Source organism: Nannobrachium achirus (assembly GCF_963921795.1).
Source record: "Nannobrachium achirus genome assembly, chromosome: 12".
NCBI lineage: Eukaryota > Metazoa > Chordata > Actinopteri > Myctophiformes > Myctophidae > Nannobrachium > Nannobrachium achirus.
In genome coordinates, this window is record NC_137832.1 from 24,306,027 (window position 1) to 24,331,966 (window position 25,940).

General features: G+C 41.2%; 2 protein-coding genes across 2 annotated transcripts; one reads left to right on the forward strand and one right to left on the reverse strand.

The window, feature by feature from the left end:
• Nucleotides 1-155: 155 nt before the first annotated feature.
• syn1 (synapsin I) lies at nucleotides 156-13,297 on the reverse strand (the record flags this gene model as incomplete). Its single annotated transcript, XM_080738260.1, has 13 exons — nucleotides 156-291; nucleotides 1,994-2,537; nucleotides 2,673-2,739; nucleotides 4,845-4,994; nucleotides 5,465-5,567; nucleotides 6,073-6,147; nucleotides 6,255-6,397; nucleotides 6,516-6,578; nucleotides 7,720-7,809; nucleotides 8,884-9,040; nucleotides 9,205-9,299; nucleotides 10,504-10,561; nucleotides 12,927-13,297. The coding sequence occupies 13 exons, from the start codon at nucleotides 13,295-13,297 to the stop codon at nucleotides 156-158; spliced, it is 2,052 nt and encodes a 683-aa protein (XP_080594386.1).
• A 4,754-nt stretch (nucleotides 13,298-18,051) lies between these two features.
• vgll4l (vestigial like 4 like) lies at nucleotides 18,052-21,984 on the forward strand (the record flags this gene model as incomplete). Its single annotated transcript, XM_080739389.1, has 5 exons — nucleotides 18,052-18,118; nucleotides 19,838-19,961; nucleotides 20,151-20,406; nucleotides 21,069-21,150; nucleotides 21,668-21,984. 5 exons carry the CDS (start codon nucleotides 18,052-18,054, stop codon nucleotides 21,982-21,984), a joined length of 846 nt encoding a protein of 281 aa, XP_080595515.1.
• Nucleotides 21,985-25,940: the final 3,956 nt, after the last annotated feature.

The following is a 25,940-nucleotide window of genomic DNA, read 5'->3' on the forward strand; positions in this document are numbered from 1 at the left end:
ATCAACACTCAGGAATTTACAGTGTACTTAGGCAGTGGATGAGTGCATTTATTTCCGGGGTCAATGTCCTGATGTCCTGTTGGTCCTTTGTTTGTTGGAGAAAGAAGGTACCGGTCCTTCAATCTGCAGTGAGTGGGAAGAGGGCTTATGCCAGCTCAGTCTGAGAAGAGACTGACAAAGGATTTGCGTAGATTGCGTATGGTTTCAGCCTTCACCTCATCCTGGCTAAGGCTGGGCCGTGGTGCTGGGGTTTCTGGAATGTTGAAGGTATTGGTAAGAGACTGGGACTTGCTATAAAGGGAGGAAATGGCGATAGAGGAGAGGAAGAAGCTATTAACGTCATGCAGCAAACCCATGAAATGGGACTGGAGCATGTAATGGCAAGAGATGGAGAGAGCAAAGGTTCAATGACAAAAGAGCATCCGTATATTGTGACATTCATTATTGTTTTATCATTTCAAGCTAGCATTTGAACATGATATGAATAGTGAATGACTTCTGGATGCACAGCCATGCATTCTCACAGTGGATTATTGACAAGTGTTCCTCAATGTACAGGAGAGCACAATGCAATATAGTTTAGCACTTATTGATTTGTGCTGACTTCACTTCAGCAGTATAATGTATTGTGCCCTCCAGCATGTGTACACTAGCATTGCAATGTCAATAATTACACAGCTTTATATTGTTTTGCATTAATCACCAGTATTCAGAATACAAATAGAGTACAAATATGTATATATCTTTTTTTAAAGTAAATAATTACTTATATTAAAACATAATTTGTTTAGTTAGGGTTATTTTTCCCTCACTCAAATTTCTGGCCATCAATGCAAATGTTTATAGTTACAACAAAATATGCTGTCACATTTTAAATCATGTGACCTGAATTTAATCAAGATACATTATTCACAATCATTCCACGTAATAGTAATATTGATGGCTGTCAATAAATAAAATTCACCAGATGATTTTTTTCTTCTTCTTCTTATTTTTTATTTTCCTTCTATGTTTTAAGTTGAGTTAATTTTAAAATTATGTAAAGAAGAGAAGTTTTAGGATAACTGCTCAATACATTGTGCAATCCATGAACTTTTATCGTTAATGCCTAATGTGAACCAGCACATAAGTAGAGGTTGGGCCATCAGTGGTATGGAATTTAATATTTCTGACTGATAAAACTGAGTGGATAATGATTAATAATGTAATTGACATCTGAAAGCGATCCTCCTCCGTTTGGAAAGTGTCATAGTAACACTATCATCCCAGACATTCTGTAATACATGTTCTGTGAAAGTGCTGGAAGAGCACTGAAAAAAATCTATATGCATCACTAAAACATGCTCACTCAAGTATGGATCATGGGGTTCATCCAATAAAGAGGTCAAATTGTGACATGCACATACTGATGCAGGCAAAAAGTGACACAGGAAATTGACCCGTCTGGCCAGTCGTGACTTTATCGTCTACAACAGGGGTGCCCAAAAGGTAGATTGTGATCTACCAGTAGATCACAAAGACTGTGCTTGTAGATCATATGACATGCCCCTAATATAAAGGGAAATAATTATAAACACAAATCACAAAACCCCTCATTTTGGAATCTGTCACTTGAATTATGGTGACTTGACTTGCCTGTCAGCTCCCTTCACTGCTTCTAAAGTAGGCAACCCCCCACATTGCAATGCTTTGGTTTAAAGTCAGTAGAATTACAAAGAACCCAAAAACCTATCACTTCCATTTCCCATTTCAAGTGCATTTGTATCACTTCCATTTCCCGTTTTAAGTGTGTTTGTCTTATGTGTTTTGTCTATATGTAACGCCAATGCTGCTACTATTCCAAAGCCCCCCCAGGTAAATGTTTTGGGGTGGGTAGATCATGTTGAGCTTGTCATTTTAAAAGTAGCTCTCCAGTCAAAAAGGTGTGGGCACCCCTGGTCTACAATGAGAGGTAACTCAGATTCCTCTTCATTTAGCCTATAAAACGACTTACTTCAGCTGCGGTGAGCCGCCCATAGCCTGGCTGTCCTGACTGGACCTCTGGGGGGGTGGGGGCTTCCTGGGGGTGGGACCACCCTGGCCTTGGCCAGCGGGTCGGGGCTGCTGGGTGGTGGCTGCTCCAGGGCGGCCTTGCGGGCCCGGGGGCCTCTGCTGCTGAGTCCCTCCCAGTGACTGCTGCCTCGGGGGCTGACTGGGCCTCTGCTGCGGGGGTCGTTGCTGCTGAGGTGGGCCGCCTGCAGGTTTTGGGCCCTGAGATGGTTTCTGCTGCTGGGGGGCAGATTGCTGCCTCTGAATCGGAGGGGAATCTCCCTGACTTCTCTGAGGAGAGCCCTGGCCAGAGGGAGGTCTCTGGCCTGGAGTGGGGCCCTGACCTGGTGGCCGTTGCTGGGCTCCGGGCCCTTGGTTAGGTCTGGCCTGCTGTCCCTGACCGACTGGGTCACTGGTGTTGGGGCTGGCAGCTGGTTGTTGGGTCTGAGCAGGAGGTTGGCCCTGAGGTGGGGGACGTGGTTGGGAGGGGGGCCCTTGCGGAGGACCGCCTAAGAAAAACATAGCTGTTGTCGCGTCAAACATCTCGCTCTTTTCTAAAGGACTGCCTTCTACAAAAGAGTTCACAGAAATAGTGAAGAAAGGGACTTAACAAATGCATTTTCTTATGGTTAATTATGTCTTACCCTGGGTTGGAGGGCGCTGTGCCTGTGGTACTTTATTCTGAGAGACAGCCTGTGGTGACACTGGTTTCTACAAGAAATACAGGAAATAAAACCACAAGAAATATTAGAACGTTTAAGAAAAACGCATCATACAAGTTTGTTTCAGCCATAGTCTCTTTCAATAATTTAGGTAAACAATGTTTAGGGCATAGATTGTCATTGCAATGCTTTATATCCACACAACCATGGGAGAAACCAACCATGGCAACTTTGTAGATATTTAACCTGAATCCGGTGTTGATTTCGTGGACTAAAACTATGACGAAAAATGTTTGTCGACTGTTTTTTTTCACTGACGAAAACGCAATAAAAACGAAATAAAAACTAAGCTGTGATGACTAAAACTAAGACTAAGAAATATATTGACAATTTCGTCAACAAAATAAAAACTAGACTAAAATGTTAGGGAGGGACTAGTGGAGAAGAGAGTCATTTCTTTTTTCTTTTTTTTGCCTTTATTTGACAGGACAGTAGACCGACAGGTAATGGGGAGAGAGATGGGGAATGACATCTGGCAAAGGTCGACCGGATCGGGAATCGAACCAGCAACGCCAGCAGGCATCACAGCCTAGTATGTGGTATGCGCCTTGACCACCAGGCCAGCGGGCGCCCCCTAGAGAGTCATTTTATGTTTGGTTGCTCTCAGGTGTTGCGTGCTGAAAATAGCAGATCGGCTATTTTCAGCACGCAACCAAGTATAAAATCAGCCAGTACAATGTCATCAAGGCCTGCCAAAATACATTTTAGTTGACTAACTGTAGATTTAGTCGCCTAAATTCTTATGATATTTAGTTGACTAAAATTAGACTAAAACTAAAACTTTGCAGGTGACTAAATTATGACTAAAACTAAATTACATTTTATTCAAAAGACTATGACTAAAACTGAATCAAAATTTGCTGTCAAAAACAACACTGCCTGAATCCTATTATTCTCTCATGAGGAGATCATGAAAATCTGACGTAACACTTCCCAACTGTACTGTGTGTTGGCGCTAGAATATCTTCACCAGCCTACGTAACATATGTTGAAATGCATGGTCCAGAGAGAACTTCCAATACACAAAACACATTGGAAAGTCAGTGTTATATACATTTTCACATATCCTCCTCACAATAGAACAGTAGAATTTGGGTTAAAAATAGCCAACGTTTATTTATAGGATAAGCCCCTTGAGACGCAGCATCTAGTTTTCGAGGGGGTCCTCAAAGTCACCCTTTAATCATGGAATGGTATATTCCTACATCAGGTAAAATGCCACATGCAGACCACACATAAAGGCTAAGTCATCCATGTGGCATTTTACAGCCATATGAATGTTTATTTGTTATTTAGTTTTCCTTATTGCACCACTATTCTTGACCACTGGGAGTCGTATCGGGCACATACTGGGTAGCTCAAGTTGCGCTGACTAAAGAGGAGCAGACTGTTTTTGACTGTATAGCCATGCTCAGCCTGTTTGTTGGACAGTTGTCAGCAATACGTTTTCTTGCAAATAACATAAATGGTTATTATGTATTATTGAGTGAACGCATCCAAAACAGACTAGACCCAGTAGCAATAGTCACTACATGCAGGTCAAGCTCTGAAGAATCACTGGCAGGCCCTCAGTGGCTTTTTGATTAGTCAATACATACTTGTAGGCCTATATACTTTGTCATACAGCAAACAGTGACAATAAGCGAACAATGATCTCCTACTCACGACTCACAAGTCACAATGCATTGCATCGGGACACGTTGAAAGCTTGTAGATCTACTGTATATTTGGTGTTGAAATACATTTAAAGGAGATGCATTTTTTTATTCAGTCTGACCAGAAGTAGGTGTAAAACAAATTCATGGGTTGCATTTGTAGTCCTAAACGGCCATGTTGAGGACCAACACAGGTGTTTCAATTGTCTCATTGGCTAACTAATGTTCTACGCCAATCAGAACACCTGTGTTGGTCCTCAACATGGCCACTGTAGGACTACAAATGCAACCCATGAATAACCAGCGGCCATGGAAATGAATGACCAGAGGGGGGAGGGATATCAAAAGCAGAGGCCTGGATTATCCCCCCCTCCAGCTAACCGAACCCTAACTACCGTGTCTATTGGTGCAAAAACATAGCCTCCAGCTGCTCAAGCACCTGCGCTGGCTGTCCTGCAGTGGAACGGCCCAGGGAAGGGCTGGAGGTGCGTGGAACAGTCAGGTTCATCTTGTACACCACCAGGTCCGCAATTTGAACACGATCCTCGTCCTGCTGGTCCCCAATCAGTGGCATGGAGCAGTCATCCACCTAGGACAGCACGATGACATGTTTACACGATGTTCTTCTTCATCACGTGAATGATCAGTTACCCCTTTCCCTTCAGAAGCATACTACACCCTATATTAGAGCGATAATAATATTTTACTTGATGATGAATTGCAAAACATATAATTGCGATTAACTTTTTAATTGTGTTGTTGGCATTGAACAATATAAATAAATGGTCCTATGTTATTATGTTTTGTTTAGCTTTTAGGCTTCGTAAATAAAAATTCCACAGGGCAGATATGACAAATGACAGACTTATTTGAAGTTTATACTTTCAAAAATAAAATAAAATGTTTTGGAAATACTGTAGCTGTATTGAACATCTATTCTCTCTTTGTATGAATATTCTTCAACTTGGAAAAGAATATGACGGTTATGTAAAATAATTGTGATTATCTCAAATAATTGCAATTAGGCGATTATGACAGGCCTACACTCTATTCCAGTACCTCTATGATGTAGTCCTTGCCATCTTTACCATGTAGGGCCTCAACAGCACATATATCCAACCCTCCAAAGACATCTGAGCAAGAGTCGACCCACAGTCGGTACCTGCATTAGAAAGGCAAACACTGTTAGTACACGTTCATACTGTATTTAGGGTGAATACAGAACTACATTGTACATATTACGGCAGAGCAGAGTGACGGGGGCAATGTGCATGATATGAACAGGTAACTGAAGTCAATTTATAGTCATGAACAATGCATGTAACCATAGCAATAGTACAGAGTCAGACCAAAGATAGAAACTTCCATCTGCTGTAGAGAATCTTTTGAGCTCACTTGGCTGCTAAATGAGTTTATCAGTTACGTTGTCATAAACCCACAAGCAACTTCATAATTATGCTTTTCCTCCTGTTCAGTTTATTTAAGCCAAGCGCATGTATTTTCCAACTGAAAAACCTGAAACTTTCAGGTAGTGACTTCAGTCATAGTCATAGAATGTGGCTGACTGGCTGTTCATAACTGAACTGTGAGTGATTTTAACTCAATTTAGCATTAGCAATCCCCCTGAGAAGCTGCAGTATGTGCCACTGTGTGCTTAAACTGCTTACTTATCTGACATAGCCACTTGTTCTAGCATAGATGATCCTGTGTTGGTTTTCCAGTTGCCAGAAACTGATGTCCTCCTGTTAAACAAAATCAACAATATTACCTTGATGAACTCTTTAGGTCAGTAACAATTACAACATGAGATTAATACAGTACATACATACACATTTATATATATACTTACATGTAAGCCTTGTAATTGTTCCCTATTTTCTGTATGCGAACATCGTAATTGGCATCAATGAAGGGTTCGGATGTGGCGTATGTCTTGGTCAGAGCAACAACACTGGCAATGTCTTGAAAATCCGATTGATTGTCCACTTTAACCTGAATGAAGCAAAGGTTCCAGTTATACCATTGGTCTGTGAAGCATAAACAGAACCCACAACATAATTAAACACACATATTCCCTGAGTGTCATAATTAAATGATCCACTGGTCCCACCTTGCCCATTCCTGAATGAGCGTGGCCCATCTTCACCACCACAGGGAACGCAGGAGCGGAAATCTGGAACACATACAGTATACACCACACATCTTATCAGCACAGCACTACTGGTGTTCAGGGGCGTCACAAGAGGGGGAGGGAAAGTGGGATTGAGTTACTAGGGCCCAAGGTGGAGGGCCTTCATTATTTTATACTTTAGCTATTGAAAAATAGAGGATCTACAAGCTCACAGCGCGGCACCGAGTGCCGCGCTGCAAGCTTGTAGATCTGCTATTTTTGAAAAGTCGAGAAAATGTGTGCAAATCTTTGAATATATGTATTTTTTAAGCGAACATTTGTAACTCAAATTTTGCTTCTGGGGGGTCCCTGGAACGAAATATTTTGAGATGGGGGTCCGTGACCAAATACATATCATTTTGGGGGTCCTTCACGTGAAAAGGTTTGAGCACCACTGACATAGAAACATAGGTTTTCCAAAAAACCTTAGAAGGATTTGAACTATTCAAAGACAAATTTTCATGATTTTTCAAAAATAGCAGATATACAAGCTGAGTGCCGTGCTGTGAGCTTGTATATCTGCTATTTTTCAATAGTTAAAGTTAAAGGGCCCGCAGTGAAACCTTGTACCCAGGGCCCAGAATTTGGTGCGACACCCCTGCTGGTGTTAATTACACCCCCCCCCCCCCCTCCTCTCCAAATTCATTTTCTCATCCATTTCAATGTGTAAATGTGTTGAAATAAGGAGCATTTCTTGACTACCTCTGCCAAGACAAATGCTGTAAAAAAATCTGCCAAATTACTTTTTGTTCTTTTTTTTCCAACATTGAATGAGGTGATCCATGCTAATGGCGTAAGCCCTACACTGCAAAATTGTGGCTGCAGGGAGGGGGAGGCACACTGGCGCATTCTTACCGGCATACTGACAGGATAATGAAAGACTTTGCCTCTACCGAGAGCCCTAAAAAGGATACAATTCCCCAAGAATGAGACCAGCTGCCAAATGAGATGGAATATTGATGAGAAAGAGGCAAGTTGCCCTCCCAACATCTTCAGTGACCCAAGGAGGAGGATGAATTGTCAATATTTATGTCCCTTTTAAGGACCGTTTCAGTCTGAGGACACAGCCTCGCCAGGGCAGGCAGGAAGGGGGGACGGGGGGGCGGGGGGGAGAAAGGAGCAGAACAGATGGCAAAAGGCTCACCATTTCCTTGTGGTTTGGATAGTAAACCTGCTCAATCAGTGGGAATTCCTCTGGACCTAGTTGCTTGTGCAGTCTGGACATCTGCGCAAACTGGAAAGAGACACAGCTCTTTAGGATGTATATCTTTTTTGGTACTAGTATTATTCCTTAAATATATACTGTATATAGATATCCCTTCATCTGAACCCAATATGCAAATAATTTCAACACTTTGTAGTTTACATAATGTATTGTCCTATGAAAAGCATTCAAAGTACACAAAAATACTGTGAATAAATTCATAAATCTGTGTAATATTCTGAGGCACTTAACAGGGTTCGGTTCAGTTTAACTCTTTCTGTGCCCTGGGCCAAAATGGCCCCAAGGTAGATGTGCCAGGATTTTGTATGTTTTTCTTTACTATGCAATGAAAATAAATGTTTTTTTTTCATAATTTTTATCCCCACAGAAACAGACACAGTTGTTGTGATTCAGTGGCAAAAAGAATTTTGTCAATCAGAAAAATGGTTCCAGAGATAGATTCCAGAGATGTTTGAATCAAAAAAAAGTGTCCATCCACTAGAATGAACACACATTTTCTCAATCAGCTAAACGAGGGAGCCAACACACAAACAGAGAAAAGCATCTCTCTGATCTCAGGTCATTTTGACATCTTAAAAAAAAAATGTTTTTTTTTCTATCCAAAAAACACAAAAGAGTCAAAGACGTCATTGGCACCCAGGGCCGTCAAGAGACTCATTGGCACTGAATGAGTTTGACATTCTTTCTATTTAAAATTCCATACTATTTACTATTTAACTGTAATTGGCCTCCAAAATTAGTGGGAGGACCTATTCTTAAACAACATTTTTGTAGACGGACATTAGTAGTGTAGAGGACAGATGTCTATTTGTGTAAATCTTACTCACAGGAGCCTAGGAGGGCTAATGCCCCCATTTAACCATTTGGGTCATGTTTGTGCAAATATTATACACAACATCTAATCAATGATGAAAACGTACTTTCTCTACCATTTACATCTCATGTAAATTTGCAAAAACACTGCAGGAGAATAATAATAAACCAGCACAAATATAATAGAGTTTTGGCCCTTCTGGCTTTAACCGCTAAGAAAGGGCTTCAATTGACAATGTGGGCACTAGGCAGAGATTCATCCATACTTACCACCCATGGTTTGTCACAGAAGTTATAGACGGAGTGCATTGAGTTTACACCGGGCACCCCAGCATACTGCAGTCCAATCACCATGTTGCGATGGTCTCCATTCTTGTCCATACTGAAGGCATGCTGTCTAATCAGTACAAAGTCTGGCTTAATGGACCTGAGGATAGAGGACATTAGCAAAATATTAAACCACACAAATAGAATTAGTTATGATATTCTTTTCATGAAAGGTTTCCTCAAAACCCCAAATAGTTTTTTTTAATCATCATTAAATCCAGACATGTTTTCTTAACTAAATGAAATAATCTAGCACACACTTACTTTGTAACCTTATGCCCGTTCCTGATGGCATCAATGTCCACACTATAGGTGCCCGTGGTAGCATGTGCCAACAGGTTGATTTCACTGAATTCCGCCTAAAAGGACACCATACAAATCATTGCAATCAGGGTTGGAAACTGAAGATAATTTTCGCAATCTATTGTATGTCTATATCTATTGTTCTTTTATTATGAATTAATTTAGACCATAAAAGGAATAATGAATAAGCAAATGAGGAAAGTGTGCCCAAAATTATCGTGAATGCTTGTCACATTATTTGAACTGAAGCACACGTCTTGAAATTGCCCAATATGTTAGACCAACTTTTCATTTTTATAATATGGGGAAAATATATTTACATGATGCTAATCAAATTATTCAAATACAAAGACGTATTAGATACACTTTCAGTCCATCAATTCAATCAATCATTTCACCCCCAGAAGAGACGTTTTAAATGGAGTTTTAGAATGCTAAGAGAGAAAATAATGGAAACTCTAGCATAACATGAAAGAGGAAGGCAAAAATAGAGCGTATGGAATGTGCCAGAGGCAGTGAAAAAAAGATCTTACAATGTTCAAAGTCCCCTTTGCTAAGCACCTGTTATAGGATACATGACAGTGTAAGGGGAAAAGTATTTTCTAGATACCACCAGCACGTGTCTGAGAACGATCTTCTAAATTATTTACCAATTGTCCAATTGTTTGGTTTAAAGATCAATTCACGTATCCTTCTCAATCATTGCGATGATACATTTTTCATTGGATACAACGTTTTGTATATATGCGTTAACATAAAATAAATTACATAAGCAACTTGTCTTCCACTGAGATATCATGAGAAAGCAATTGAATTAGGTCAATTGTGTACAGATCAATACCCTGGCTATTAGTGGACTGGTTTGTGATGTATTTATCACTCTTGAGTGCTCCTCTCTCCATCTGAGGGCAAATTAGAAGCTTGAATTGTTCTGAAATATTCGTATGAACGTTCACAGTCCACACTGTGGACTGAAACAATTTTTATTTTTTTATATATATATAAAAAAACTTTGGGCTAGAACAGTGGTTCTCAAAGTGGATTCCAGGGACTCTGTCCTTTAGTGGGGTCTAAATTGACCCTTACAAGTCTGTAACTCTGTACAGTGAGTACACAGTCGGAGTTAAGGGGGGACCTTAAAATTGGAAAGTTTGAGAAACACTGGGCTAGAATGAGAAACAGCCTAAGAATGTAAAAATAAATACAGATTTTTCAGTGTGTAAAAATGTGAATTCGAAAATAAATGTGGATGCATCCCACCTGTTCCACCCTAATGTCAAATTCTCCATGGACCTTCTTCCCTTTGAAGACTTTCACCCTGAAGAAAAGAAGACAATTTGATTTGCATATATCCAGCGGATGCAGCAGAGTAGCCCTGCCCCTACACACAGAAGCTCAATATCTCCCTCAGTCAGGGCGGAGGAGTTCCATTTGACTGAGCAGATGTTTGGTATCCCAGTGGTTCTCAACCTGTGGGTCGCCAAATTATTTTGGTGGGTCCTCGGATGATTCATTTAATGTGCAACACTGTTTTCTCACTCAACAGTAAACAAAGCAGCATAAAGTTTAAGTGTATAGAGGGTATCTGCACATTTCTAACGTGACAATTTAAGGAATATTTAATACCTCTAAAATGTCAAATTAAACATAGGCCGGGGCGCCTGGTGGTCTAGTGGACCAGGCGCATACCATATAGGCATTGCCATTTCGGCATCAATGCCTGTCGGCGTCGCTGGTTCAATTCCCGTTCCGGTCGACCTTTGCCGCATGTCACTCCCTGTCTCTCCCCCATTTCCTGTCAGTCTACTGTCCTATCCAATGAAGGCAAAAAGCCCAAAAACAAATCTTAAAAAAAAAAAAAAAAAAAAAAAAAAAAGTCAAATATTAGAGGCAGAAATTGTGAAAATAGGCGATCTACATGCTCACAACGCCTCGCGTTGAGAGGCGTTGTGAGCATGTAGATCGGCTATTTTCACAACAGAGCCGTGTTATACAAAATGTTATGCCTCAACTCGTGCTCGGAGGGTGGGTGGTGACCAGCTAAAATATGATTATTTTGGGGGTCACAGCCTGAAAAGGTTGAGAACCACTGTGGTATCCCACGTGGAAGTAGACCTGTCACGATCATGACATTTTACCTGACGATTAATTGTCATACAAACAATTGCAATTAACCATTTAATCGTGTTTTTCCAAAGAACATTGGAACATAACAATTACATTTTCCATTTGGCTTTTGGGCTTTGCAAACAAAAATTGCACAGGGCAGACAACTTAAATAGAAATGACTGATGACTGATACCAATTATATAAAATAATTCAGTATTTCTTCAGAGGGATACGATAATCTACCTGCACATGGCTGTGGAGATATTCTACTGCGTTTTCAATGGATGAAATGGTTAGTAGAGGGCTATGCTTTCTTCTATAGCTATGTCTATAGCGTAACACAGTAGAAAACACCACTACAAATAATGTACAATGCCACAAATAGGCCATATTTAATTATTGTATAGTCATATTATTAGTCAACAATTGTAAAAAAAAAAATGGTGGAAATAGATCGTCTATTTCCACTATGTCCCATGATATGTACCGTATATTCTATATGGGAAATGTATGAATATTTTTCAACACAGAAATGATTATGAAAAAATGAATGATCATCTCATTAAGCGATTATGTAATAATGGTGACAGGGCCTAGTGGGAGACCTGGGTTCAAATCCTGGTGCTTACATAGGGGCTCCTGGGATGTGATTTGTGGGGGAGGGGAGGCCCGGGGGTCAAAGTAGGGTGAGCAGAGCAGCCCTGCATGTAGGCTACAGTAGCCAGGGGAAAAAGAATCTCCTTTGACTGCAGCAGATGTTTTGTTTGAATGGTCTGAGGCTGTTACAGGTCCTTACACTGAAACCTTGACATTTCTTTAAAATAAAAGGTTATTATTTATAGTTCCTATTGTGTTTTATAACAGGAATAAAACTATAACAGCCTACTGTGATAAAAAATAGGCCTAATAAAAGAATTGTGGAAAATCACAGTCCTCATGGTCATTTCCAACAACACCATAGTCATTTACAAGTATGATGTATGTTACCTAATGGCCAGAGGCATAAAGTAACATCCTATTTAGATGTTTTCATTTTTCAGTAGGTGTGTAGGCCTTGCCTACACACCATACATTGAACATTGCAGGGTGCGTCTGGGTGTGCATTGTAATGTGGAATGAGGCTTCTTGTACACACACTTGATGTGTCAATTACTCAATTTGCCTTGTTGCCACTGCCACTGGTGGTATTGGAAAATGTCTGTCATGGTGACAGCTTCAAAAGATTGTACATTTTAATCTTGTATCAGATGCTAAACCTGTAGGCTATCATAGCCAGAACAAGCTAGTCAGTAGTTTATTCATAGTTATAGTGAAATGATTAATGCTTTCATCATATGGCCAGTAGGCCAGGCCTACCCAATTAACTCACTAATTTCTGCAAGATAATTCATTGGGCATATGGGGGGGGGGGGGGGGGGAATGAAGGGGGAAAAAAGCTGTTCACATGTGCAACTTAAGATAGATCATGACCTTCTAATATGCCACAGTCTATACAGTCATCATGGCTAGACATTGAGAAACAGGGTCACTGACTGTCTGACTCACTGGGAAGGGAACGCAAGCAAACTCCTTACCAGTCCGTATGCTGGTCATCTATAACCAGGAGCACCTTAGCACTGCTCGAAGCACCTGCTGCTTCGGTTAATGTCGCAACCGCAGCCGTGGTCTGTTTGACAGCGTTGGATATGGAGGAGAAGAAGCCAGTTCCGCCGCCACCACCACCGCTACCACCACCACCAGCAGCAGCAGCAGCAGCAACAGCAGCACCGCCAGCCTGCTGCTGCTGGCTGATGGACTGGCGCCTCTCCGCTGGCCCTGGCGACACTGCAGGTGCAGCAGGGCTCTGCTGCGGCGCAGGGTCGGGCCGTTGGAGATCAGTCATGTAGCCGTTGGGCAGGTTGGACATGAAATTGCTGTCCGAGAGTCGTCGACGGAGGAAATTCATGATGGAGATTTAAAGCCGTCTGAACGGTGGCCAGTAAATCCTTCCGCAGTTATAGCCTAGGTAAATTCCAACTTGTGCACTTCGATTTAAAGGAAAATGACTATGCTCCCATCTGAGGAGAGGAAAAAAAGAAAGAAGAATCAATGACAGGCTACACCCAAAATACAAACAATTCGTATAATAAAATTAGATCCCGAGACTCAATTATTTTATCAGCAGGCTAATCTAGGAGCGATGTCGTGACTAATAGCCTAGGCTATGCTCCTGGAATTATGTTCAGGAGAGCGAGACAAAAAAACCATCAAGCACATCGGGGTGGAAATTAATCTTCTAATGAAATAAAGAGGGTCAACTCAACGCCGTTTAGCTTAATTAGTATAAGTTTTCTGGATGTAGTCATTTACATTAGTGACGCTCGTCAATTCGCCAACCCAAGAAGGAACTGACTCTCTCCAAGAGAGTTGATGCATAAACAAATAGAAGCCAACGTGACTCAGCCAGCCTCACTTGTCCTCTAACAAGAAAGGGCATCGGGTTTGCTAACCAGGAAACCCACCTACCTTATGTCACAATGATAAGCACCGCTCCTGCATCGCCACCTTCTAAAATCCTTCTCAATCCAAGTGCAGTTTTACCGTCCGTCCTCCTGCGTCACTGCTCCCTACAGGCTATAACATCCTGAGGCAAGGGGGCATCTAAGGTTGTGATGATGGGTGGTGCTGATGAGAGAGGGATGGATAGGGGCGTTGCTCTACGACTTGCTATGCCTGAAAGAAACTGTGGTGTGGCATGCCATGGACATGAGGTAACTCTCCTTTGCATAAACTAAATGCGTTGTGTACTGTGTAGTAGATCAGTGGTTAATTCTCAACCTTTTCAGGCAGCGACCCCCAAATAATTACATCATTACATTTTGTATAACATGGTTCTATTGTGAAAATAGAAGATCTAGCATGTAGATCTGCTATTTTCACAATTTCTGCCTCTAATATTTGACAATTTGGCCAATGTTTCATTTGTAATTTTTGAAGTATTAAAAATTCCTAAAATTGTCAATTTAGAAATGTGCAAATAAAGTTTAAGTATATTGCCTCTATACACTTAAACTTTATGTTGGTTTGTTTAATGTTGAGTGAGAAAACAGTGTTGCACATTAAGTTCATCATCTGGGGACTGGGGACCCCCCAAAATAATTTGGGCACCCCCCTGGGTCCCGACCCACAGGTTGAGAACCACTGTAGTAGATTATACAAGTACTCTCTAGTACAGTGGCTTTCAACCAGTGGTCCGGGGACCACCAGTGGTCCTTGAGGGGGTTCCAGGTGGTTCCCAGCTATAAATGATGGAGAGTTAATATTAAACCAAATGGACCCTTATAGATCTTTAACTCCATAGGAGTTCATACGGGTCCACTTGGTTTAATTTTACACTCAAGAGGTAAATTATTGTTAACATTACTTAATTTACTGCATTAATTAAGACTTCTGCAAATTAGAGAATTTGGTCTCTGGATCTCCCCTGGATCTCTCCTATGGCACCACATCAGCATGGAATTGTGACAAAATCATATCCAAAGACAACAAAATATCCTACGTTTTGGGTATGAGAAGCTTAATCTCGTCAAATGGTGGTCCGTGGCTCAAATTTGGAATAATGGATCTTGATATGAAAGGGGTTGAAAACCACTACTCTAGTAGGCTGTCTCGTTAGGCTTAAAAGCAGCCCTGGCTATTGCATTAGTGATTCTCAACCTTTTTCATTTCAAGGACCCCCCACTAACATTCTTTGTTAGACATTATTTGGTCCAATAGTCATAAATGTAAATGTCTTTATTGCCCATTTATTGCCCAAAATGTTGTAAATAATCAATGCTTCTCAGCTGTTTTCATATTAACCCTCACAATGCATAAAATAAAATGCTTTCTCTCCTCCAGCTACTGTATGTTCAAACTAAAACAATCAGTGAATGTCTATTTGCATTGTAATGTACTGATTAGCACACAGCGTCTATGCATCCTATTTCACAGTAGGCCTACTCATTGAATCCACATTCTTTATGGGACAAACACTACCTGTTCGCTCACACACAGTATACATTGTGGAGGGGGGCAGGTAAAGTACAAATATGCTGATTTTCTAATGCCTCAGGTATGGTATTTCTTTCCCCATAATAATAATAATGATATATTATTATTATTATTATTATTAGCTTGCCAATGCTTCACTAAAGTTTCACCAGATTAAACATTTTGGGGAGACAAAATGCCTTTCTTGGTTGATATAGTACATGTCATTGAGGAAGCATATCATATGAATGTAATACAGAGAATCTACTAACCCTTTGATTCGCTTTGGACCCCTGATTTATTTAAAAAAGAAAAAATATTGAAGGACGGTCACAGCTTAGAGGAGAAGCTAGACACTAGACAGTGATTTGAATCTGTGATTCATTGGATACTTTTTTAACATAAGGTTCAGAAAATAGTCCAAATTAGATTTTGTCTTTTGCAACAAAGGATTGAGGTATTACCAGTAAGACTCCCTAATCAGGAGATAAGCGACCGTCAGTTCGCATACACAAACCTTAGAAGGCAATCGTAGCCAATCAGGAGGGAATATGGGAAATGGGACAGATCCATGTTGATGACATGACTTTAGAGATACTGTGTACTGCTTTGCATAATTTTAGGCCAAAATCTGTAGGAGCAGTGTCCAAAAATGTGTTTAGCAAAAATCTGCGTCATGGTGGCGCTAGAAGAGGGCCATGTGAGAAATGAGGGGTGGAGGTTGTGAGTTGCCATCCAAGGAGTGTGTGTGTGTGCAAAGTTTGGCATGGATAGGGGCAACGGTGCCGGAGATAAGAGTAGGGCAAAAGTGTGACGTGATGGACGGACGGACAGACAGACAGACAGACAGACAGACAGCCGGTGGAGCTTTTCATAGTAACTTGCGACCATAAACTAATCACTGGAGTGCGCTGAAAACACTGTTATGATTTAATCTATCGATACAATCTAAGTTAGGGGTAGGGCTCGATAAGCATTATGCTTCTCCCTGTCCCCTTTTTTGGCATCTTGGAATCTCTATGTGTCAACACTGCAATTTGGTACAATATTGATGGTACAGGAGGTGGTCATGTCCACCTCCTGTACAATTGCACCTTGGTGTTCATTGTTCATCATCATAAATTGCACTGTTGTATATATACACGGTATACAAATTGTTTTTTTGTCCAAAGCTGAAAATAAACTGAACTGAAAACTCATGTTATCAATGTCAAGCTTGCCAGTGCAATATGTGCCCCAAGGAGGCACTGCTGAGCTTGACTCTGTGTAATTGGTCCAAGACTACTGTAGGTGCAGCATGCTTTCATGCTTGTATGCACAGCCAGATCTTTATTTTCTTATGCTGTGCCAGGGCTACACCAGTTTTTCCTCATAGCTAAATTATATCTCACAGTTGTTATTGGAATATAGGCATAACGAATCCGAAACGGACTGCAAAGGGACTGACATCAAATTTTAAGCAGTATTGAGGTAGTGTTTGTGTGCGTCTTTATAGCAGATGTGTTTATAAAGATGCTTTAATCACAGATTTGTTAATCACAGATTCAACATCATCAATCTGTAGGCCTATGTTCCTCCCACCTGTGTGTGTGTGTGTGTGTGTGTGTGTGTGTGTGTGTGTGTGTGTGTGTGTGTGTGTGTGTGTGTGTGTGTGTGTGTGTGTGTGTGTGTGTGTGTGTGTGTGTGTGTGTGTGTCCAGAGTCCTCCTCAGCATGCTCAGGCAAGATTGTTCTCATGGCTGCGGCATTTTCAGGACTTAGGACTCTTTGTCTGGCTATCAACAAAAGCCTTTGGATTACTGATGAGGCTGGCTCACAGTACAGCTGTGTGCGTGTAGAGGCAGGTCAGTGGAATGACTGGAGCTCCGGTGGGCTAAGTGCTCGAAAAAATGCAGTTTGGTGAGATTGTAGATTAGTTGGGAAGGAGGGGCAGGGGACAGGTGCTGACTCCCCTGGAGGGAGACAAAAGGCACACTTAAATTTCTCTGTAGTTCAAGGATAAATCTTCAAAGTTTAGGAACAAGGTGAATTCTGATCAAACGGTAACATCCTCAGTGTGGGTCGACTTTTTTTGCACTGCCAGAGTCAGGATTTTACTGTGCTGGAGTTGTTGTTTTTAGTAAATTGTATTAAATTACACAAAGTCAAGTCAAATGTATTTATAAAGAACATTTAAAAACAACCAGGTTGAAAGTGCTGTACAACATCCTAAAAACAACATAAACAAACAGCATTTTAAACCAGCAAAAATTACAACAATTTACAGACCACAAAGATGCCAATGACACTCTAACTTTGGCAAATATTGGTCAAGCCATAAAGCCACTGTTATGGTGGCACTACAACATTTATGAATAGGCTGAACTAGGCAGTTCCTAGTCCTACCTCTTGAAGTACCTGTGATCACTGTCTGCCTGCAGCATAATAACAACAACACGGATGAAAGGGGGAGCTTTTGATTGGTCCGAGAGCAGCCAATCTGATCGCAGCAGGGAAAGACTCACAAGGAAGCCACAGCACCTTTATACCTGATACGTTACCTGGCTGAGCTCTCAGACCCAGCATCTCATTACCTTCCCACTAGTGCAGTCCATAACTGAGGCTCATTGTGTCCTGTTACTCCTGAAAGCCACAGCAGTGAACGAAGGTGTTTCTCTGTACTTGACTTTATTCTCATACACACGGAGCCATGGCTGTGGCAAACTTTCACTACATAACTCGGATGAGCAGTGGCTTCAAAGTCTACATTTTGGAAGGTATGTATCATTATTTGTCTTTTTACTTTTACTTGTTTAACTTAACCACAGCAAGACCTGTATAACCTTGATGAAAGGATCTAACGTGACAGTATATTTCTGTCAAATGTGTGCTAATGGTTAATGTATATCTGGCCCTGCAATCCCAACGTAATATAAATATTTATAATAATGAGACACTGTAACTTGGGTTTGAGTAAAACATTTTCATGTACATGTTACATGCTTTTTGTATATGAAACTCAAATAGGATTATGACAATTGTTTACAATTAAACATAAAGATCTAATCACACAGCACACACCATTAAGTTGAATTGGAACAACTGTACGGTGTGCTTTCTCTAATATTTCTACACATTTGCAATCCAGAAAGAAACAGTTTATAGCTTTTCTTTAAAACAAATCAGTAAAAGCATTCATTAATGTTTTTCGTGAGGTCCTTGTGTTTTTAAAACTCATTCAGCTTGCTACATTTTTGCTTGTATATGCGTAAAGATAATTATGCTAAAAAGCCATAGAGTAGAGGGCATGGCCACATGTTCCCTCTGCTAATGGGGGAAAAAATTACCATGCCCGAGGCATTAGAAAATCAGCATAGGTGTGGTTTACCTGCCCCCTCCACAATGGTACTGTGTGTGAGGGAACAGGTCATAAGCACTGTAGTGTTTGGCCCATAGAGAATGTGGATTCAAAGAAATGTGAAATAGGATGCATTGACGCTGTGTGCTAATCAGTACATTACAATGCAAATAGACATTCACTCACTGTTTTAGTTTGATCATAGCATGGGTGAGAGAATGCATTTTATTTTATGCAGAGTGAGGTTAACATGAATATAGTTGAGAAGAATTAACCATTGCTAGTATATGATATCCTGGTGTGTGTTTTTCACCCTCACATTATTGGAGAAATCTGTAGTTTGCATACACAATACAACCAGAAACATCTGTGTTTCTATTACATTTTCCCATAGTATTAAGTACTTAACATGGCTGTTATGATGCATCCTACACTTAAGTGTTCAACAGTTAGCCATTAGCCAGTGGACAGATCTTGAATCAGTTGTAGCAAATAACATGTATGGAGTTTAGATAAATCCCAGTTTGTTTGACATGGGATTGAATACATGCATAGACCTCACACTATGCTAGTTTACTGCATTTAAATACCCTTTCATAGACCTTTATGCCCCATTATAAAACATGAAGGACATTATCACCTGCTATCGTGTGTCATTGTTAGGATTGAACTTATTCGTATTCGTCTTGCCTTCTCTCAAAAACACATGCAAATGAAGAAACAGCTGACACACTTTTATTTCAGACCCCATTGTATCGAATCAGATGATCATCACGCACGCTCACTTCACTATGCATGTGTGAACACTGACACTATGTAGAATAACAACCTTTACCGTTACAGTGAATCAGCTGTGTAGTGTTGTAATACTCACCAATCAGGTTGTTCTAGTTTCACCACTTAACGGAGTTTACAATTAACGGTGACAGAACGTTTTCCCACGAACAGTAGTCATGTAGGTAAATGTCATGGATAAAAACAGATAGCAGATTGGCCCCAACATATGGTTTAGCTGGCCTCAGCTGCACCAGTAGGCCTATTTGGCCGCCAGCCATTTTACCCAACTTCTTCCATTCAGTGTAAATGTAACATGCTTTAAAAAAAAAAAAACATTCTAACTTTGTGACTCTTTCCCTAGGTCAGCCCAACCTCAGAAGTGAAGACAGATACAGACATATGACTAATGAGCGGGTGCGAGTCCCAACCGCGTACCCCATCAAACGCAAGCGCAGCCACGACAGAGCCCTCACCTTGGAGGAAAGGTGGGTGAAACCTGTTCTGTTTGTTTGTTTGTTTATTTATTTATTTTGTTCTATTTCTATTTGGTTCATAATCCTGAACAAACCGAATTGCTATTATGAAAAAGTTGAAATATTTATATATTTCTTGTATGACTAAAGGTACCACGTCTATAGAATTTGGGGGACTTAAAATGATTGTTTGTGTTCCAGGCGAGAGAGGGCACTGAGCAGAAGCAGGGGCAGAGCCCTCCAGAGGTCAACGCCAGCACCAGCACCGGCCGCGTTCAGCGTTCCACAGAGCCCCACGTCCACCTGGAGCCCTACGCCCAGCCCCACCAGCCCCCTGCCCAGCCACATGTACTATGCACCAGTCATGGATGAACCTCTTGACCTCATTAAGAAACCCAGAAAGGAACCAGCGAACGCAGCGGAGAAGACCAACAGCATCCCTGCCAGTCAAATCCAGGTAAATTCTTGACAGGAGCAATTATAAACGGCTGTTCATGCCTTCGAGAGAATGTGGTTCTGTAAGGGATTAAGCATAACTGGGTCTTTGAAACCCCAGGAAAGGTGGGTGCTGTATTGTACTTGTCTCTGTAATCTCCGTGTAGCTCCAGGCAGCCAGAGCATCTGTATCTCTCCCATCTGTGTTAGATGGTGAATCCAACCGCTCCGACATTCTATTCCCAATAGCTGCAGACAGGTCCTTGCTTGCCCAAGCTATGCAATCCAGCCGGATTCTGGCAGAAAATGTGAGCAATGGTGGGAAGAATGTCTTCAGCAAGAGCAAACAAACGACTCTCTCTGTGACCTGTTTATTGCCAACACAGTGGGAGTGATCAGATGCTCATTAGCAGAACCAACCTGTTTAATCAGTTTTGAAACTGAACTTTACAACAACAACAGTCACTCTGTACAATATTATGGATAGTATATGGATTCAGTCTGTAGTGAATTATAATAAATATTTGAAGAATGGCTTGAAAGTGTAAATCAGTATATACACTAAAAGCCTGTAGGCATTAGGCAGGATATAGAAATAAAAACATAGAAGTCAAACAATAATGTTGTTTGTTTGTTTCTTATATTCATGCCTGTCTGATCAATCAAATCAACCTTGTTTTTTAGATGCGCCCCTCTGTGATTACCTGCGTCTCCTCAATAAGAAACCCTGCCTCCAGATGTGAGGTCAGCAGCAGCCACTCATCAGGTCAGTGTTATTAAATAGTCTATAGTCTATCAATGAACTAATTCCTCAATGAATATTAACAGAACTCTGTAACTGCCTCAGTGTTCATTTAGCTGTGAGAGTGTACAAATGTAATGTACATTTGTCGTGTACATTCACAGTTACAACTGGTTAAACCAGTGTTTCAAATTTTAAGGTCTACCCTTAACTCTGACAGCCTACAAATGGAACCAAATGAACCCTGCCGGGTTCATTTGGTTCCATTTGTAGGCTGTCAGAGTTACAGACTTGTATGGGTCCATTTAATTCTCAAAGTGGATTTCAGGGACTCTGTGGGTCTAAAGGAACCCACAGAGTCCATGTAATCCACTTTGAGAACCACTGGGTTAAACTATCACTGAGTATTTCACTGTGCAATCATGCATCGTACATAGCATTGGTGAATGGTGATTACACACAACGTCTATGGTTTCACTGACCCGCCTTGTCACCAAGGCCTATATTGACTTTTGTCATGGATCCCTTGTTTCCCCCCCAGTGATTCCAAAGAGCAACTATGACCATGTGGTCGACGAGCACTTCCAGAGGAGCCTCGGGGCGAGTTACCAGAGAGCCAGCAGCTCCCAGCAGCTGTCCATCAGTGTGTCCGTGGACGACCACTTTGCTAAGGCCTTGGGAGACAAATGGCTGCAGATTAAATCTAAGTCGTCCTCCTGCTCCTCGTCCACCTCCACGCCACCCAGCAGTCCGAGCGTTACTCACTCTCCTCCTAGCTACAGCCACAGCCCAAACCAAACCCATAAAGAGTCCTCCAGCACTTCAACGCCAACCTCAAGTCGCTGGTCAATCAATTAAAGCCGAGATGACCGTTCATCCCCTACCCCAGCCGAGTGGGGTAAAAACAGACTTTGTGACTTTTTAACATTTCACTGAGTGCGACTGCTTTTCGAGGAAAAGTGAAAGTGCCAAGAAAACAACGGAGATGTCGGTCTAATACAGTGGTTCTCAAAGTGGATTCCAGAGACTCTGTGGGTTCCTTTAGGGGGGTCTAAATTGACCCATACAAGTCTGTAACTCTGACAGTGTACAAATGGAACCAAATGAACCCATCAGGGTTCATTTGGTTCCATTTGTACAATGTCAGAGTTAAGGGGAGAGATTGATATTTGAACGTTTGAGAATCACTGGTCTAATAGATGCAGGACTCTTGACTATGCTGTTGAACTGGACCGGTTATGGCATTTCATTGTATGAGAGTCACTAAATGTAGCATTTCCTTGGGATGTTTGTTTTGTTTCATTTCTATACTCTGCTTGTCAGTAGTGTTTGTATATACCTGAAACCAATGGTTATATGGGATGATCAGAAAAATGGACCAAATGATCCTTTACATTTCTTAATTTTTGTGTCATTCATTTCATGCAGAGCGAAAGCCACCGTATCATTGTACTATATTTATATTGTAATGCAGCTAATTCAAATCCAGTCTAAATGGATAGCCTATCTGCTCTATAGTGTGCTGATAAACTGCAAAGACTTACTGAAAACCTTTATGAAAGCTCTGAATTTGAACTGATATCATTAAAGATTGTCTTTGCCACTGTCAAACAATCATTGTATGTTGTCATTTATACTTTGACATGTTTTAACTATAGATTACAAAATGCAATGTACTTTTGGTTAGACCCACACAATTTTGCATTGCCATTTACATTTATGAAGAAATCACTTTCCAGACAACCAGACAAGTAGCTCACTGTGGTTGTAGTAGGTCACGTAGTCAAAATAAACAAAGTGCCGCTCACACATAAAAATCATGAGCTCATATGGACACCTGTCTGGCAAAGGGGCAGGGTAGTTTTTCCAGACAAACTAATTCTAGCAGTGAGTCAAGAGTGTGTCGGCTACACATCCGGCACCCACGTCTACATGACATGGACAGACGAACACGCAGAGACTCATCGTAAATGAAGGAAAGGTGAGCAACTCTGCTGGAGTTTTTTTCCCCCGCTGGAGGACTCAGGGAATGTGGAGTACATGTCCCAGCAGGCACCAGGGCTTCTGCTTTGACATTCCTGTCTCCTGAGAAAAGGACTATGTGCGATCCTACAGATCCTGTTTGGCAAGGGGTAGGAGGGAGGGAAGCGGGGAGGTAAGGGTAGGGCTAATATAGGCCTGAGCATGAGAACCGATTGTGCTCTTTGCTTGCTTATTTGCATGTTCTATCTTGCCTAACTTTAAAAATGATAGTTGGTGTCTAAACATTTTCCAGAGGCAAGGCCTTTGAAATCATGATATCAATACGTCAGTATGTCCTCATTGCCCTGGGAAATAACCTGAAAGTCCTAACAACTTTAACAACTTACGAAAAGTTTTGGATCTCACAGAACGATTTTTTTTGCTGTTAGTCGTCTCTACAGTACAAAATCAACATTGGCATTGACTAGATCATTTAGTTGTTAGAGTTGAGGCTTCAGCCTCAACTCACTGACAATGCACATCTCATCAACATGTAGGGCACATTAAGCAGTTAAAGACAACATCAGCTGTGGCAGAAGATCCGCGAGGACAACATAGTCGAATGTTTTATAATGTGGGTGAATATTGCTGATTATTTTCTTGTGCAGTGCTGAAACTGGTATTTCCACTTGCTGTATACATTCCTTGGGAATGGTGTAACCTGAACAGGGGCATTTGATGCCATCTAGAGGCCCTTAGGTAAAGTGTTTACAGGGAGTGATGTCAGTTTAAAATGGTTTGAATACAGGACAAGTGGGCACCAAAACAGCAAAGTGGACCCAGGAGAAACTGGGACTAAAACAAAGGGGCCACACAGGTAAACTGAGCACTAAGAGTGGACACATGAGGAGACTGGGCACTAGTAAAAGGAAGTCGGCACTGAGAAATGTGCATTCTTGAGTCACATCCACACTAGCCTCGGAAACCCAGGCTTTTTACATCCACACAGAATGCAAATATTGCAAGGCGATTAAGTGACCTAATTAGAAAAATATGGGTGAAATGTGGGATGCGTTACTAAGAAAATGAGTTAGTGTAATTCCTTCAAATATTTCCAAGTAGTGCCTATACTGCCCAGTCTTCTCCTGGGCTCCTCCCTATATTGAATAGAACATGGCGCCACTTCTCCATTGAACTCAATGGATGCAGCCATCCTCCCTGTTCTTTTCTGTCGCCCTATTACTTTGAATGGTGTCCTCAAGCTTGATAGTGACCAGACTTCCCATAGTCGGGGGCCTTGGGGAGATAGAATGGAAATTTCGTGCTAATCAGTCTAGTAGTGCCAAATTTTCCACAGATGTAGCCCAGGGCTTGCTCTAATGATTTAGCTAGGGCCCCCGAGTCGGCGACCTTCGGGGTCGCCACAGTGGCCAAATCAAGTTGGGTTCCCATCGACTTTCTATACAGGAGGAAAATACCCAGAGGGGTCTAACTTTGGGTTTGTCATGATGCTGAATCCATTGCAAGCATTTGCTTTGCACAAAAAACATTCCTTGGGCTACAAATGGCCCCAGAACATGATGGTTTAGTGATGAAAAGTGATGAGTCATCACTTTTCACAGTTTTGAGGGCGTTTTCTGCGGCCATTTGTAGCCCAAGGAATGTTTTTTGTGCAAAACAAATGCTTGCAATGGATTCAGCATCATGACAAACCCCTATAGCTAGACCCTTCACATCCTACTTAAATGCCCAGAAAAAAACTTGATTTGGCCGCTGTGGCGACCCCGAAGGTCGCCGACTCGGGCGCCCTAGCTGAATCATTAGAGCAAGCCCTGGGCTACATCTGTGCAAAATTTGGCGCTTTTAGACTGATTAGCGCAAAAAATCCCTTAGGCCTCCGACTACCATAAAATCTGCCACCAATTCTATCAAGTCCCAATAAAAATAAACACTGAAAGTGGTTATTGCACGTTGCATGATGAATGAGAAACAGGATTGCTGTTTTGAATTGCATGTTGTTATTTTTGGTGAGGCAGAGGGAATACATGAGAATGGCTTGCACATTTCATGATTTACCTTCAAGCTTAATGCATGTGATTATAGAAGAAAGAAAGTGCTGCTATGAATTCCTGTACAGGAGTTTTGGTCAAATCAAAGGGAGTAGTTCACCCCCAAAATGAAAATGTTTCATGGAGACTTGAGTTCAATAATATTTTTTAGTATTTGGCGCATTCCTATAATGTATTTGAGTAAATTTACCCCCATTGATTCCAGATGGGGACCCAAATGCATTTGGGTCATCATCCGGAATCAATGGGGGTACATTTATTGTAATCAAATTATTGTCTTAGGAATGCGACAAAAAACTAAAAATATTATTGAACATGGCATGAGTAATCAATAGAAAAAAAGTCATTTTGGGGGTGAACTACTCCTTTAAAATCAAATCAAATTATTCAACACCTGACCTAACTGCTCTATATGTCAAATAAATCACAATAAAGATCTGTAACTCTCATGTAAAATATCAGAGTGTTACTTATAGTTTTGAAAACTTGATATCTTTGCAAACAGATGGGCTTAGTGTTGTCTTTATGTTCCAGAGAGCGACTCAATTCTGTCAATCACAGCAGGGGGCGCTGTAGCCCAATATGTGCAAGTGAGTTGTGAGGTTTTGCACAGCTGTGTCTAAAACACCAGCTTATGTGAATGTTAGAAAAAACATTTTCTCATGCTTCCGAAAGAACACAAAGCACTTTATTCTTCAAAAGTAGGTGTATTAAGGGAAAACAACATTTATCTCACTTTTAGTCTAGGAGTAGTAATTAGGTGGGCATTACAACACAAAATTG